The sequence below is a fragment of the Mesoplodon mirus genome (assembly GCF_964341445.2).
Source record: "Mesoplodon mirus genome assembly, chromosome: 7".
NCBI lineage: Eukaryota > Metazoa > Chordata > Mammalia > Artiodactyla > Ziphiidae > Mesoplodon > Mesoplodon mirus.
In genome coordinates, this window is record NC_138983.1 from 78210566 (window position 1) to 78226484 (window position 15919).

The following is a 15919-nucleotide window of genomic DNA, read 5'->3' on the forward strand; positions in this document are numbered from 1 at the left end:
TGGAAGTTTCATGAGCACCACTGGTATATCTGTGGTACGATGTGTATGTGGAGAGTACAGAATGCAGGTCCGGGCTGGGGGCAACGGACTCTTCTAGCTACCACAGTGAGTGGTGCCCCTGCAAACCTGAGTAAGGAAGACAACTTGCCTTTGGGTGGGTAGTGTTACAATCTGCATGTCTCGGGGCACAAATGTAAAGACCGACCCTGTTCTGGGAATGATTATGATTCTGACTGACCTCAAAGGGGTAATTATGAAACCCCTGGATCATCAGGATCTGGATGTTCCCTACTTTTTCCATGGTGTGATCATGACCGAAAGTGTGGCTGTAGATATCTGGGAACATTTCCAGAAATGTCCTCCTGTAGGAGTTAATTATAAAGTCAATGTGTATAAAAGAGAAAATAATATTGAAACCTATCAAGGGGAGTAGATCTTAAGGGTTAATATTGTAGATGGACTACTTTGGAAAAAATCTTTTTCCCTTGGAGTATTAAGAAGTCATCTCATAATTGCCATCTCTCCACATTTTGTTCTAGAGTGCCTGGTTTATTGATATCAGTGTGAGACCTGTTTTAAATAAAAATCTATTTGTAAAAATCCGGATCTGTAATATGTTCTAAATATCATTATAGTGTCTTTTAACTATAGATTAAAAATCACTTCATTTTCAACAAAATATTTTGATGTAAACATCAAATGTTTTGAAAACAAAGGGGATCTGTTTTTGTTGTTTTCTCTTTTATCTAATTTTTATATCCATTTTGTCTGGGCATATTAAATGGTAAAAATATTTATAAGATTTGCACTAGGTGAATCTTCTTAAAAAAAAAATACTGAAGGCCACAGAGTCTGGGCATATTAATATCTTTTTAATAGATTGATCCCCCTTGATTTCTTATTCTGGAGTAAAGGTACAAGTTTTTCCATGAAAATTAGACACACAAATCATCTGACAGAATGTATGACAGATGGAAAATGATTGATGGGAATTTTGCTTTAATGCACATTGTTCGTTGTAATTTTGCCCAGCTTAATGAACTGTGAATTAATAATGAGGAGCAACACATTCAATGTATTATAGTAATAAAGTGCTTTTATGGACATTTTTCATGTTTCCAGACTTTCTTGGCCACCCTGAACAATTTTAACTCAAAGGATTAAAAAATAATCGCTTATTTAACTGTGTTAAAATAGTCAACTTTGAAAAGGATATTTTCCTGTATGAACTTTTTCCTAATTGATTCCATTTTGTTCTGATCAGTAAACTTACCTGAGTAAGCTGCACTATTTTAAAAAAAGTGATCTGATAGAGTATTAGATGACATACATGACCATAGTCCATTGTTTTCTGATTCAACGACATAAGAAAGTGAAAAATTAATAATTATACATTTTTTAATTAGGAGAATAGAAAAACTAAATTTCTTGTAGAAATAAGCCCAAAGAGTCCTCGTGTCAGCCCTGCTCCTCTTAAAAGACCGTGGCGCTGTAATACCAATGGATAATCTGGGAGAGAACCAGCTGTCATTAAAATAGATTTTACCAAGGCAAGGACAATAGGTTGCTTATTAGCAATGAGAAATCAGTAGTCTTTTAGAAGTGTACCCTTTGGAAAGTGTGAGATATATAATAAATGAAAGCCTTTCATTATTCATTGTTATAAGCCAAATGTAGATTAAATGTACACTACCTTCAATTCAGATATTAAGATATCCTTCCCTCAGTAATTTTATGAGGTAACATGTATAATGTCAAGCATAGGCTAAGTCATATATTTTATAATCTTTCAAAACTTTTTAAAGCAATGTGTTAACCCTATAATGAATATAAAATGGATCCTAACTGCATGTCTTAGAAAATGTGCATTTCATAGAATTATTGAAGAATGAATCCTTAATAGCCCATCTTTTTAAGTATGTTAGCTGAACGTTATGATTGTGTAATATCATTTTAGGGCATTACCACATTTTAAGAAATAAAATAATATTCAGAAGCATAATTTTGCCAGAATGTAAAATTTAAAACCAGAAATTTGACTTGTGAAAAATCCTCACATGATTATTGGCCTGTTAAAAACTAAAGCAAACCCCACAAACCTGATGCAAGCTATTATGTGCAAAATAACGTGCTAGTTACACAGCCCTCTGGGAAGTGAATGTGAGTCCGGATGCTTCTTTCTTGGTTTATTTCATTCCTAGAGTACCTTTGTTGCAGGTTTTTCTTATGTTTCCAAAGGAAACAAGTAAGCCATCTCAAGTTTAAGTTCTGTCCTCAATAAAGTAAAAAATGTGCCAGATACCATTTGACTGGATGATAACTAAACTGGACAAATATTTTCTCTCACTGGAGACTGACAGTGTTTTAGCTGTGCTTAAAATTTGTGATTCTCCTAAAAAAAGAGTACAAATGAAAACTTATGGTTACCAGGAGATGATAAGGGGGGAAGGATAAATTGGGAGATTGGGATTGACATATACACACTACTATATACAAAATAGGTAATAATAACCTACTGTATAGCACGGGGAACTCTACTCAATACTCTGTAATGGCCTCTGTGGGAAAAGAATCTTTAAAAAAAGTGGACATATGTATATGTATAACTGGCTCCCTTTGCTGTACACCTGAAACTAACACAAATTTGTAACTCAACTATACTCCAATAAAAATCTTTTAAAATAAAAAAATGGAGTACTACATGCATTTCTAAGAAATAAACATTATTTTCTTCATTCCTCTAAAATAAATAAAAATAAAATAATGTAATATGTGATCTTCAAGCTAATGAACACCTAAGAATGAAATTTGAAAATCTACATTTGGAATGTATAATTCTTTTGTTCAGAGGCAGTGACATTCCAAAAGAACAAAACTTCTCCAACATTTCCCCATTTAGAGTAATGCTGACAGTGAGTGTCTGGTGGATCTCAGAGGGGCACAACTGATAATATATTTATCATGCTGCCAGTTTGCTAAGTGGTTTCATATTCACTAAGAAAGACTTGTCAATGGATACTGAAGAATAGATGTGAGGTCTCTGTGTGTTGTCTCTGGGTGAGATCTCTGTGTGAAGTCTCTGTATGAGGTCCCTTTGGAAGGTATCTCTGGGAAATCTGTTGAATCTGTGCTAGGTTTCTGTCTGAGGGTCTGTGAAGCAACATGAGGTCCCTGTGTGAGGTCTCAGTATGTGATCTCTGAGAAAGGTGTTTGCGTGAGAAGTCTCTCGAGAGGTGTGTCCGTGAAGTCTTTGTGTATTGTCTCTGGGTCTCTCCATTTCTTTTTTTCTTTTGGTCTCTCAATTTCTTGTCTTACTGTACTTTATGGAAGACGGAGCAGCAAGAGAAGGGCAAAGGGACTTGCTTCTTTCTGTTTTCTTGCTGTTCCATCAGCATCACCTGTCTGTGGCACTCTCCCAGCAGGAGCCAGGGGGGTCCAAGTCCAGCTTCCCCATATTCCCAGAACTCACTTCTGGGTGCCCCTGAGAGGACCCAGCAGCAGCCAGGCTCAGGTCCCAGCCCTGTCAACTCTCTCCTCTGGGTACCGACCCCTCCCACAAGTCCTGGCTTCACTCTCACTGCTCTGCCCATTCTGGAGGCTGCCTTGGGAATCGGGGCCCAGAGGTAGGGCCTGGCTCCAGGGAGAAACCAGGGGTGTGAGCAGTCCTGTGCTCACTCTGCCCCCTCCACCCCAGGTCACAGCATTTCCACGTGTTGAGGGACCTGACAGGTATGGGGGATGGGGTCCATTTCTGTTGTCATCTGGATCAGGGGCATCAGCTGGAACCGAAATCTCCACAATGAGAAAGACACCACCTGGAGCTGTGTCCACCATGCGCCCTGCACATGGCAGAAAATACCAAATCACTCTAGAGAAATTCTTCCTCATCTCCCTGCTTTTCCATATGGACGGGGGTCAGGAGACAAGAAAAGCTGTGCCAGAAGCAGATCAGTGGAACACTCCTGGATTGCACCCTGCCCCATCCACTTTGCACAGGTCACCTCCACACCACCACGAATCCTGTCTGATTGCTTCTTCACCTGCCAGGCTCTGGGGTGATCAAGGACTGGGAGACAGGCAAGGCTTACTACACAATCACAAGCCAGTCCCCACCTCTCCCCTGGAGCAGTCCTTGGGCCATGTGTTTATGTGAAGGTCACCAGACTAGGAGTCACATCCCAAGTTCCCTAGTCCTGGCTTTTACACCTATTGTTAAGTTATCCTTTCTAAAAGTCAAGAGGTGATGATGTGTAAGCTTATTAAATATAGTATTAAGAGATTCACCTTCCCTGATTTGCTTTACTTCTATAAGTTTGACCTTCTGTTTTGACCTAAAGGTGGTTTCTCTAGGTCTGTGATCTTAGAGTTGGAATAGAGTAGAGACCCTGGCGTGGGGCCATGGTGAGCTACTGGACCCTTAACTTTTCCTCCCCTTTAGGCCTTTAGATGGTGGTTGTATGTCAGGGGGCTGTACTTTCAGAACTGCAATTTATGGGAATCTGGTACCACTTTGCCTCCTTCCTTGGATCCAATGATTTTTCTACACCTACATCCCACCCTAAATTCACAGTGTTTGACCATCAGATAGTTACTACCCACAGTCACACCCCTATTCCATTCATCCAAAACTCCTTCTCTGGGGTTAACATAGAGTGGAAGGTAGGTGACCCATGAACGCAGCCATTCATTTATATGGGACTGGACTCAACACAGCCCTCAGCAGCCTCCCTGATATTCCCCCCACCTACACACACAGAGCTGGAAATGCCATCCTTGCTGCTGCTCTAAAGTGTAGGAAAAACAGAGGGGGGGGAGGGTGATGCTGTACATTTTATTATGGCTAAGCTAAAAGGGGTTCATAGGGCATACCTCAATCCCAACCTTCATCAGAGAGAGAAGGAACTCTTAAGAGCAGATGTTGTATATTCCCTACCAAGAGATCAGGGGCAAGATTTCTCCTGTTTCTGAACTCAGAGCCCATACTCTATTCCCCCCAAACTTCCATCCACTTGGCTCTGACACTTCCTGGAGCCTGAATTGGAATGTCCGGCCCTATCGTGTAAACCTATCCACTACAGTTGCATAAAGTTCAAAGTAGCATAGAAGGAGGAGAAAGACTGGTTGAACCAGATCCTTGGGTGTGGGTTTCATAGGTTTTTCCCGTCTCATTGTTAGAGTAATTTTGGTCTGTGTAATGACAGTATCATAAGGTGCAATGAAGGGACACGAGACAAGGAGCAAGCTTGTGATGCTACTGTCCACCTCCCTCCATGCCCCCCCCTTCTAGAAGACAAAGTGCACAGCAGAGACAGCAGCCATTACACTATGCTTTTATTAGAAAAAAAAAAAAATATATATATATATATATATATATATATATACATGTATTGGGGAACATTAAATACCTTGGACGTGCTAAGGAGAAAATCATTTTCTCTACATGGACTGAATGTTGACTTGGAGACATGTCTTCCTACTAAAGGGAAGACTAAAGAAGGATTTTACTGTCGACCAGGCAAGACACCTCCCCAAAGATGACAATGCCTTGGACAGTGTTGATGGCGGGCTGGGGCACCTGGAATCCTTGGCCCATACTGGCAGGTACTAACTGGAAACAAACTCTTCTTGGGGGGCAAGGATGGGAGGCACCTTAGGCCCAGCTGCTCATCGTCGAACCTTACACTTTTCAAACTATGTTGGTGTCTGACTTCCCTTTCCCTGATAGAACAACTCTGGCCCTTGGAGGTGGCTTTATGACTGCAGGCTGTATAACCCATCATTCTCCATTGCTCTGGGTAGGAGGTAAGCCTATGGCAGCAGAAACACCCACATACTGGGACTTGGAATTCCAGTTTGTGTTCATTTAACTTTGTGGCATGAAGTCCATGGTGAATTGCTCTTTTTTCTTCTGGGATCTGTCCAACAGCTGTCATGAGTGCCTGACCCTCAGCAGTCTCACTCTTCAAGATTGATCTGCTTTTGACTGATCTGTGACTCTGGGCAGTGGCTGATATGGGCTTGAATTTTTGCAGAGCATCTCGACCATTGACTTTTTTATTGGGGAAAATCCACTTTAAAAATAGCCTCATTCTTTTTCTGAAGAGGCTTTCTGGAGGGCTATGTTTCTTCTCTGGCATGAGCTGGAGACATCTGCTCCCAATAGAGTCTGTTATTCCCCTGACCTGGGCAGGGCGGCTCATACTTCCAGCTTGAGAGGTCCCTAATTCTTTAAACCTTTCTTCATGCTCTCCTGGTTTATGCCTCCTACAGTCCTCTCTTTTGTAAGTAGGGGCAATCATCTTGCTCTGGCTCTTCCATGAGTCTTGGAGTTTTGAAGTTTTGGGCTCCTGCTGCCCTAGGTTGCTCCTTTGGGCTTCCATAAGGCCACTTGGCTCCTGGGAAGCTAACCTGTCTCTGGTGGGGACTCTCTGGGGATGGCACTGAGGCACCTGAGAAGCCAAGTTGTCTGCAGCAAGGAACATGTGTTTGGGAAAGTCCTGAAGCTGGTTGTCTGACTGTACCTTTACTTTGGAGTTAAACTCACTGGCAACCCCCATGTTAAGGCATGGCTCACCTGGATGTTGGAAAACAGACATTCTAGGTAGTAGGAAACGTTTACTGGCCCCTGGCACCTCTAAACTCCTCATATGTACATTTGTGGTTTGGGATTTTGTCAACACTTTGGTTTCCAAGATAACACTAGACTGTGGTTGAAGAGCAGGAGACTCCTTGGCCTCCACAGCCTCCCTGGCCTCTTCACCTCTCAAAGATTGGGATCCTAAGTTCACCTCCATCACTGTTACCCTATGGCAGGGGTCTCCTGAGGCCTGACCACCACTCTCCTCTGTTGGCTCATTCCTGACCATTGCTGAACTTGGACCTGGCTCTAGGCTGTCCCTCTTGACCCATTCCACAGTCTCACTCTTCCAGGTTCTGCCCACAAGGCTGAGTGTGAGGGACTGAGAAGGTGGCCTGCCCTCCTGTCCAGTCAGAGAAGCCTTTGAGGGCCCATGGTAGTCAGCAGATGGAATCGCTCCCAGGGCACTCTGGATTTCCTTACACACAGTTGAGGGGACAAGGAGAGGCCTCTTCAGGGTAGGAACTGACTCTTCTGTTATCACCTTCTCTCCTGAATGAGCCTGAGGAGGTTTCTCCAGGAACTCAGCACACTTGACTGTTGAGTGGGACCCAGACACACAGGTGGCTGAAGGGGAAGAGGCAAACTGCAGAACGGTGGAGGGTTGGAGCTTTTTCCGCTTCAAGAGATTTATGGGCTTGAGGACCTTGAGGGGGAGGGTCCACCTGTGCTTTACCCAAAACCTTCTAATGTGTGCTTCCAGCACCTCTCGAGTGTCTGGATCAAGGAAGGAAACCCTACAGGAGGTGTTCATGCAGGGTTCCCAACCCTTCAAGCAGTATCTTCCACAGGCTCCAGCAGGCACTGCTTTGCACGTCTCACCAGGAGGGTCTTGACATGAGAGCTGATGAAAGTTGCCCTTGCCAGGAAGCCTCCCCAGGCAGCTATAGGAGAGCAGATGGGGCCAGGATGGCTGGACAGGACAGGCAGGGGTGGGCACCTGCAGCCCAAGAACCCTCCTCTGCCCCCACACTGACTTCATAATGCTCCTGCTCTCCCTCACCCTAGGGCTTTAGCCACGCCCTCCCATGGCTCCCCCTCCCAGGGCTGGGGTCACATTATAGGCTCTGGGAGGAAGGACGACCCAGGAGAGAAGGGGAAAGATTCTTTACCTTTGCAGAAGTGAAACCAGGTTGTGAGTCCCCTCCAGTTCTTCCAGGCAATCTCTGCAAGCTGGAAATCAGGAGACTGGGTCATGGTGGTGAAGGCAGAGGCCTAAGAGTCTTTCAGGAGGCTGAGTGCAATGGCCCTTTAGGGAAATCTTTGGAGGATTAGACTCTGGAGCCCAAGTATCAGTGTCCAAGGCCACATGTCCCTGACAGTGATGGTAAGTCTCACTTGAAAAGGGTTTGTCCTTTGCAAAGTGCCTTCACGTTAATTAACCCCTGTAGCCCTTACAACTGCCGTGTAGGGGAGAAAGGTCAGTGGTCATCACACAGAGGAATCTGAGCAAAGTTAAACAACTTGTCCACAGTTGGACTTGGAGGTCCCACTTCCCAACCCAGGCACCAATGGTCCACCACAGTCCACACACCCCATTTCTAGGTCCTCATGGCTTCATTCTAAGCACAAATTTCTGGGAAGTATCTGGGCTCTGATCTCCTTCCAACGAGCCTTCCCAAGGCTCTGTTTCCTGAAGAATAAGCTCTGCCACTGGCATCCTCAGAGACCGTGAAGCTGGGCCCTCAGGATTAGGAGAGATGGAAGCTAACTCTCGGGGGCACGCAGGACTGAATGGCAAAGGCTTACCTTTCAAAGATCCACTTTTCTTCCTACTCCTGCTCCTCCCCTTCAGCTCTACTTGATGCTGAGAGAGAAGAAGAAATGAGGGGCTAACACCCAACTCTCACTGTCATCTATCTAGGCAAGCTGTGTTCATGAACAACATGACTTTCTACATTTAACTAAAACTCTGTGGGGTTTTTTCCCCTTTTACTTATTTTTAAAGTGGATAAAAATATTTTCAGTTTTTCTTCTTTGAAGAGTGCAAAGAAGGATTTTTTTTTTTTTTTTTTTTTTTTTTTTTTGCGGTACGCGGGCCTCTCACTGTTGTGGCCTCTCCCGTTGCGGAGCACAGGCTCCGGACGCACAGGCCCAGCGGCCATGGCTCATGGGCCCAGCCGCGCCGCGGCATGTGGGATCCTCCCGGACCGGGGCACGAACCCACGTCCCCTGCATTGGCAGGCGGACTCTCAACCACTGCACCACCAGGGTAGCCCAAGAAGGATTTTTTAAGTTTTAATCACCATAGATTTCTTCTGTCACTGTTCCTCTGATCAAGAAACACACACATTCTCAGACCTAAATGCCCACGTGAGCTTTGTCAGATAGGATTCTGCTTCCCAAGGCCAGACCTCCACTCCAGCCTCTTCTCTCAGGCTCTCAGGGGCTCAGCATTGCCCTTAGATCAGCCCCAACACAGAGGAAGGTCTCACTTGAGACACCCGCTGTGGGAAGGTGGCTGGTGAACCAGGGCTCAGGGGTCAGCCTTCCTGCAGAGATTGAACTCTTAGTAATCCAGTCCTTAACCATTAGTCACTGCATTGGGGACTTGCCCTGGAGCCCTCTACCATACCTGAACTCCTGGTCTACGATCTTAGGCTAGAAATCCTCATGCCCACTCTAACCCCTCTCTGGCCTGGCTTTTCCCTAGAAGGATGATGTTCTCTACTTTTCTGAGAGTTCCCATCTCAGGAGTCTCTCTAGGTGGTTTAGAAAAGTGGAAATAAGAATAAGAAAAAAAGAGATAATCTCTGCTGGGATTAAGCCAAAGGTTTCTTACCTTCCTGATGTTTCTATGTTTCCTAGGTGGTGCTAAGAATGGATTACTCTGGAAGCAGGGGAGTAACATTAGGAAGAGCCCCAGTCCACACAGGAACCCAAGGATGATATCAATCACCCAGGAAGTTGGGCTGGATCTCAGCCAGATAGCAACCGTGTTTTTCAAAGAAAAGAGATTCTCCATCTTCTGAACTGCATTGCTGCCCTCAGGCAACAGAGCACTGGGAGTTCACTTGATGGCAGAACCCCAGGCCTGCATCACAGAGCTGTGGCCTTGTCACAGAGGGCTCCTGAGTGTGGGGGAGGGGCAATAAGAGAAAGAGGCTGAATCACTGCCCCTCCTTCCCATCCAGACCCACAGACACCTGCACCCTCCTGGGGCTTCCAGATCCCTCCTTCCAACTACTCTCATCCTGTCAGAGAGACCTTAGTCAATTTTCTGTTCATTCCATCTGGAACCTGGTTCCTTCATCCATTAGAGACCTTTACTTGAGGCCCACCAACTTGATAACTCTTGAACATCTTAAGCTGACCCTGGAAGACTGGCTGTTTCACAGACATTTTTACTCAGGATTTCCTTTGTCCTCAGCTCCAACTTTCCCACGTCATGTTTGTGTCTTGTGTACACCCAGGGATAGAACTTGAATTTCTTTTACACTTATTTAGTTTTGTGAATTTTGAATAGTGTATGTTTTGCCTCATTTTCTATCAGAGGGAACTACACACAAAAATTAAAATAATTTATTTTTCAAAATTCATAAGTATGAAAGAATTATAAATAGTTATATAATAGGGAAGAACAAATCTGACTCCACATCAGATCTTTTTTACTTTAATCTTTATGCTTTGTTGCCTGAGCTAACTCTGTCCATCCCTGTGACCCAGGCTGGCTCTGCACTTTTTGTAAAACAATGTTGCCTAGAGCCTGAAATATACAGGATAGCCTATTTCTAAGGCTCTGACTTTTAAGAGCCCATTCCTGGAGATAAAAAGTTGCAGAACAGAAAATAATAATTGTTTTGTTGGAGGTTTACAGGAACACGTGACCTGACCAGGACCTGACCCATCTGGCCAGCTGCTAGAACAAAGGATCCAACACCAAGATATTTGCAACAATTAGCCATGCCCCTCCCTCACCTTGCCTTTAAAAAGGCTTTGCTGAAAGCCTTCAGGGAGTTTGGGGTTTTTCCTGGGCATGAGCCACGTGTCTTCTTGCATGGCACTGTGTAAACCTTTCTCTGCTCCAAACTCTGATGTTTCAGTATTTAGCCTCACTGTGCATCAGGCACACAGACTTGCATCTGGTAACAGTTAAACCTTCAAATGATATTTTTGTAAGTTTGTAGTGTTTATAACTCTGGAGTTAGTAAATCTTTAAACTGCACAAAAACTTTTGGGACACACTGCAAACACGCACACACACACGTACTCATTTTCCTTAACCAATCTAGTACTTTCAAATCCAATAATCCATAATTTTCTACTTAAAAAAATCTTTCATATGTTGTCTCAACCCAACTTCTTAGTTTTCAACGATAAGACAGTCCCCACTCTCCAGATAAATTTTGAAGTATGTGGTCTTAATCCATTAGGGCTGCTATAACAATATACCATAGACTGGGTAGATTAAAGACAACAGACATTTATTATCACAGTTCTGGAGGCTGGGAAGCCCAAGATCAAGTCACCAGTATGGCCACCTCGTAGTGAGAGCTCTCTTCTTGGTTCACAGCTGGAGCCTTCTCTCTGTATCCTCATATGATGGGAGGAGGCTAGAGATATCTCTGGAGTCTCTTTTATAAGGCACTAATCCCATTCATGAAAGCTCATAAGCACTTTTGCATGGCCCGGCCTCCTATCTTTAAGAGGTAGGATTTCAACATGTAAATTTTGAGAGAACACTAACATTCAGATATGTGCACTCATTCTATACCCGGAAGCTAGGAATGGGTTAGGGTGAGCCAAGGTCCTGACCCTAAAGGGCTGTAGGGTGAAGAGTAGGACTAGGGGTCAAACCCTTGGGGCTGAGCCAGGTCTTGAGCAGCCTCTTCAGATATCCCTAGTGTGTTATGTATGTATTCTCTTTTCTGAGTGTGCCTTGCCTTTCCTGCCCCATCCTCCCAGGCCCCTGAAGCTTCAAGTCCAGCCTGAACCATATAGAAAGGGAGCTTTGAGTCTTACACAAAACTCCCTTATGACACCACTTCCTACCCCTTAGCAGTAACACAAGATTCACTGAAGGATTCACATGGTAAATATGTCTTAATGCCCCATGAGGGCTTTAAAATAATGTGTATTCTCTGCTTGTTGGTCATAATTTTATACAGTTTTAGTGGGAACGTGGGCATGTGAGTTTATTTGGCTATATTGCCATGAATGTGCACTTTCACAAACATATCTCCTACATCTACTATTTTTCCTACAGTCTTTTCCTCCCATATGATAGTCTCACCTTAATTCCACCTTTTATCAAAATTTAGACTTAGGTCTGTCACCATGTGGACATGCTTTGTAACAAAATAGCTTCAACCGAGGAGGTCAGTGGAAGGCCTGGACCAGCTATCTTGGTTCCATGATAGTAAGCAAAGGATCGCAAACTCCCATGTTAAGCTTAAGCAGAAAGCAAAGTTTAGTTAAGCATAGGTACACTCTCAGAGAGGGAGAGAGAGAAGGAGAGAGAAAGAGCAGGCTGTTTCTGAGAACAGGCTATTTCAGCGAAGTGAAGCAAGCCCAAAGCAAAGTATATCGAAGCAAAGGTACACTCTCGGGGTGGGGGGGGATGGGTGTACTGTTTCTGCAAATTGAAAGCAGCATTCCTATAAAGGCTTACGAGCGCTTTTAAGGAGCATTTTGCAGAGAGGTGGGGGTGAGTGACAAGGATCATTATTTGATTGACAGTCCTGAGCTATGGAACAAGTTTTCTGCTGCGCATGCTCTCATCCTTGAATCCCCAAGAAATGCCTACTGGGTGGGGGGAGGGGCAAAACCACATGTAATTTATTGTAATTATGGTATAATGAGTTTGGATTTACTATAGGTTATACGCCTGTCTGGTCTGGGCATGCACAGCCTGGAGAAGTCCCCTTGTGTTACTGTGCCTCTCTTTAACAGGATAAGCTGCCCACCACCCGACCATAGTTTCTCCCGTTCTGGGTGGAGTCAAGGGAGAGTCCCCAGATGGCTGGGTGTGACTCAATTTCTTCTTCTTGTCTTTCTCACCACTGTCACCTCCTTGCTGCTAATGTCTGACTAACTACCTAACAGGTCTTCCTTGCATTCATATTTGCTCTCTAAATTTTCTCTATTACTTTATTTTCAATATGTTTTGTTTGATGGGGTTTTTTTTTTGAAATTTAAAAATCTTATGATAACATTTACCTTGATTTATTTAATTATTGTTCTACTGTTATTGATTTCTGCCATCTTATTTTATGCTTTATTTTCTACATTTTCTTTATTGTTTCTTTTTTTCCCTTCTTTGGCATCTTCCATTTTACAGGTCAAGGGTACTTATGTTTGTTTGACATTTGGGAATTTTTAGTATTGTAATGGTTTTATATCTTGAATTATGTTAATTTTCTCAATTTCTTACCCGTGGATGAAAAATGTTCCCTGCCATATCAGTAGACAAAGGATGTTGCAGTCATCAAGTCAGACGTCAAAGCGGGAACCCTCAACTGTGCACCTTGAGGGGATTCGGGATGGAGAAAAACAGGGTACTGGTTCTAGAGTTAAGGTGCATATCAAAGGAATGATTTCACGGAGCCCAGATTCTTTCATCTTCTCATACATAGAAAAATGCTAAAGTCCTTAACTTGAGAGGTCTAGTTTTCTTTAATTAATAGTAATCTTTTGATGTTCTGACTACCTGGTTTTTCTTGACTGATCCCTTAGGTCTTCTGAGCAGTTCCTCAGAGTGATCTGACAGGCTGTGTTCTGGGCTTAAGTCCTCAGAAAATCTGCCAAATAAAACATAATTCTCCTTTTGGGTTGTGCATATTTTTCAGTCAGCAGTCTTGGCAACCAATGAAGGGGCCCAGAGCAGACTTTTCTTCTTTGCCTGAACTCTATGAGGATCCAGAGTCCTGGCACCAGCAGAGGCTTCTTGGGCCTGTCCGCTTTCTCAGAGAGTCCAGACGAATTTGGGTGAGTATCTCCTGGTTCTTGGATCTCCAGTTTTGGTTGATGATCCTAAGTTTTATTCAGTGGTGTTAAACTCTTCTCTTGAGTAGTAGGTTATCCTTGAAACTTGGTTTCAAGAAGAAGTACCTGGGTCATCCTCAGTGAAAGACACTGGGAAGATTTTTACTCAGTTTAAACACTGAGAGTTTAACCTCGGTAGAAAAACACTGGGAAGACTTTTGCTCAAGTGGGTTAGCCTCACTTAAAAGACACTGGGAAGATCTTGCTCAGTTTAGACACTGCGTGGTTTATCCTCAGTTGGAAGACTGGGGAGACTTTGCTCAGGTGAAAGACACTGAGTAAAAGTTGGACTGGGTAATTAGGTGGAAGACTAACCTGTCTTCCTTGAATTGGCTACTTTAATAGAGTTTGTCAAAATAAAAGTGATCTTCACAAATTGAACTCAGAATGGGGAACTTAGCTTTCAATACAAAAGGAAAAGGAACAACAACAGATTTCCAGCTTCCAACGGATATCCTGGCCAGGTTTATGTCCATACAAAATTTACATTTACAAGTGCTTACTTTCTTGGGACTTAAAGAAAATCTTGCCCTAAAAATGACTAAGATAGGACTCTTTTATTGCATATGCAGTTAAGTTAGAAAAAGCTGGCTTGATAAAAACGTCTTTTCAGAATTCTGACTTCAAAAAAACAAAAGGCTTTCTAGGGGAAACTTGCATTTCTCTTCCTGTGTCTTTGAAATGTTAAGTGTTCTGATATTCTTCAGTGTGTGTGTGTGTGTGTGTGTGTGTGTGTGTGTGTGTGTCTTGAGAACTTGGTCACTACCATCCAAAAGTACTTATATGGTGTACATTTGCCAATTTCCTCACTTCCATTGTGAAAGGAGTTCCCTATTCCTAAGAAAACGGACCTATGTCCGACTGACACAGAAGATGGAGATTTATCCCAGTGCATTTATATATGTATATCTATTAAATTTATGTATATATATATAATGCCTAATGGAAACATCTCAGATGTTCTATTTGGTATTTTTCTTTAATTTTACTTATAAAATTGTGACCATTTTTAACTCAAAAGAGGAGAACTTTAAAAATTAATTAAGAAGACATCCTCAGTAGTCTAAGGTTCAGAGTGACTTGGCAGAGAAAATTGCTGAATGGTTAGATAATAGTGCCGGTATGCTTGGCTATTGTAACACTTTACATTTGAGTTTCTCTTCCTTGAAATTACAAGAACTATATGACTCAAGAGAAAGATTGATAATTAGGAATATTCTGCTTGCTTTATTTTTTTTTTATTATTTTGTTGTTGTTGTTGCGGTACGCAGGCCTCTCACTGCTGCGGCCTCTCCCGTTGCGGAGCACAGGCTCCGGACGCGCGGGCCCAGCGGCCATGGCCCACGGACCCAGCCGCTCCGCGGCATGTGGGATCCTCCCGGACCGGGGCACGAACCCGTGTCCCCTGCATCGGCAGGCGGACTCCCAACCACTGTGCCACCAGGGAAGCCCCTCTGCTTGCTTTTCATAGAGCCTATTGAAGAACATTTTCATTATTTGCAGGTCATAGGAAGGAACCTTCATGATCTAAGTTTTGAACAAGTAGTGTGGCAACACAAAGCTATGACTTAAAAAGGAAATTTGAAATGACCTATTTCTTTTGGCATCTCAATCCAGATATCTGTCAGTAAAATGCGTCACTTTTCAGTCAAATGGGTGGTCAGCAATATAATTTTTTATTGGGAAGCTGAAAGACACCATTGCCATCAGAGCACCTGCCGTGTTCACATCTATATTTGAGCATCTTTCGTTTTCCCAAGGGGTGCAAGGGAAGAGAAGGAAGGCCGAGAAATGCACTTGAATAAAGCTTTTCAAGATGGATAGAACAGAGAGCATTCCCAGAGGCGGGTCAAGTTCAACCCAAGAACAACTCTCTCAGTGCTTTCACAACTAGGTAAAATACAAGACCAGTAGTAACTCAGCTCTCAAATCAGTGCTGAAATCCAGCAGAAGGTTGTTAATATTGATACAGTTAACATACATCAAATAGGATTACTGAATTTTCTGAATCCAACTGAACTCCCAGGATTGTTTGGTTTCAAAGGCTGTTGGGCTCAAGACGCATTTGGTTTTAAATAATCCTTCCTAAAATGTTCAGCTTTCAGTCTGATATGATTGAAACCCAGCTTGAGTGTGTCTTATAATACACTGGACTGGAAAGACTATGGGCATTGAATTATTCAAAACATGGCAGGCGAAGGAGTGATATGTGGGGAGGATGTGATCATAGAAATGAGTGAGACTTGATATGTCTTGTTATCTCATTTGATTTACCTGTTAGAACTCTTCCAAATATTA

General features: G+C 43.2%; 1 protein-coding gene across 1 annotated transcript; it reads right to left on the reverse strand.

Annotated features, from left to right (window-relative positions):
- Nucleotides 1–5955: 5955 nt before the first annotated feature.
- LOC309807984 (putative spermatogenesis-associated protein 31C2) lies at nt 5956–8456 on the reverse strand (the record flags this gene model as incomplete). The annotated part of the gene is made up of 3 exons (XM_082627993.1): nt 8387–8456; nt 5996–7810; nt 5956–5960 (listed from the first exon to the last, which is right to left on the reverse strand). The coding sequence occupies exons 2-3, from the start codon at nt 7617–7619 to the stop codon at nt 5956–5958; spliced, it is 1629 nt and encodes a 542-aa protein (XP_082484119.1). The 5' UTR covers nt 7620–7810; nt 8387–8456.
- Between the last annotated feature and the right edge of the window lie 7463 nt (nt 8457–15919).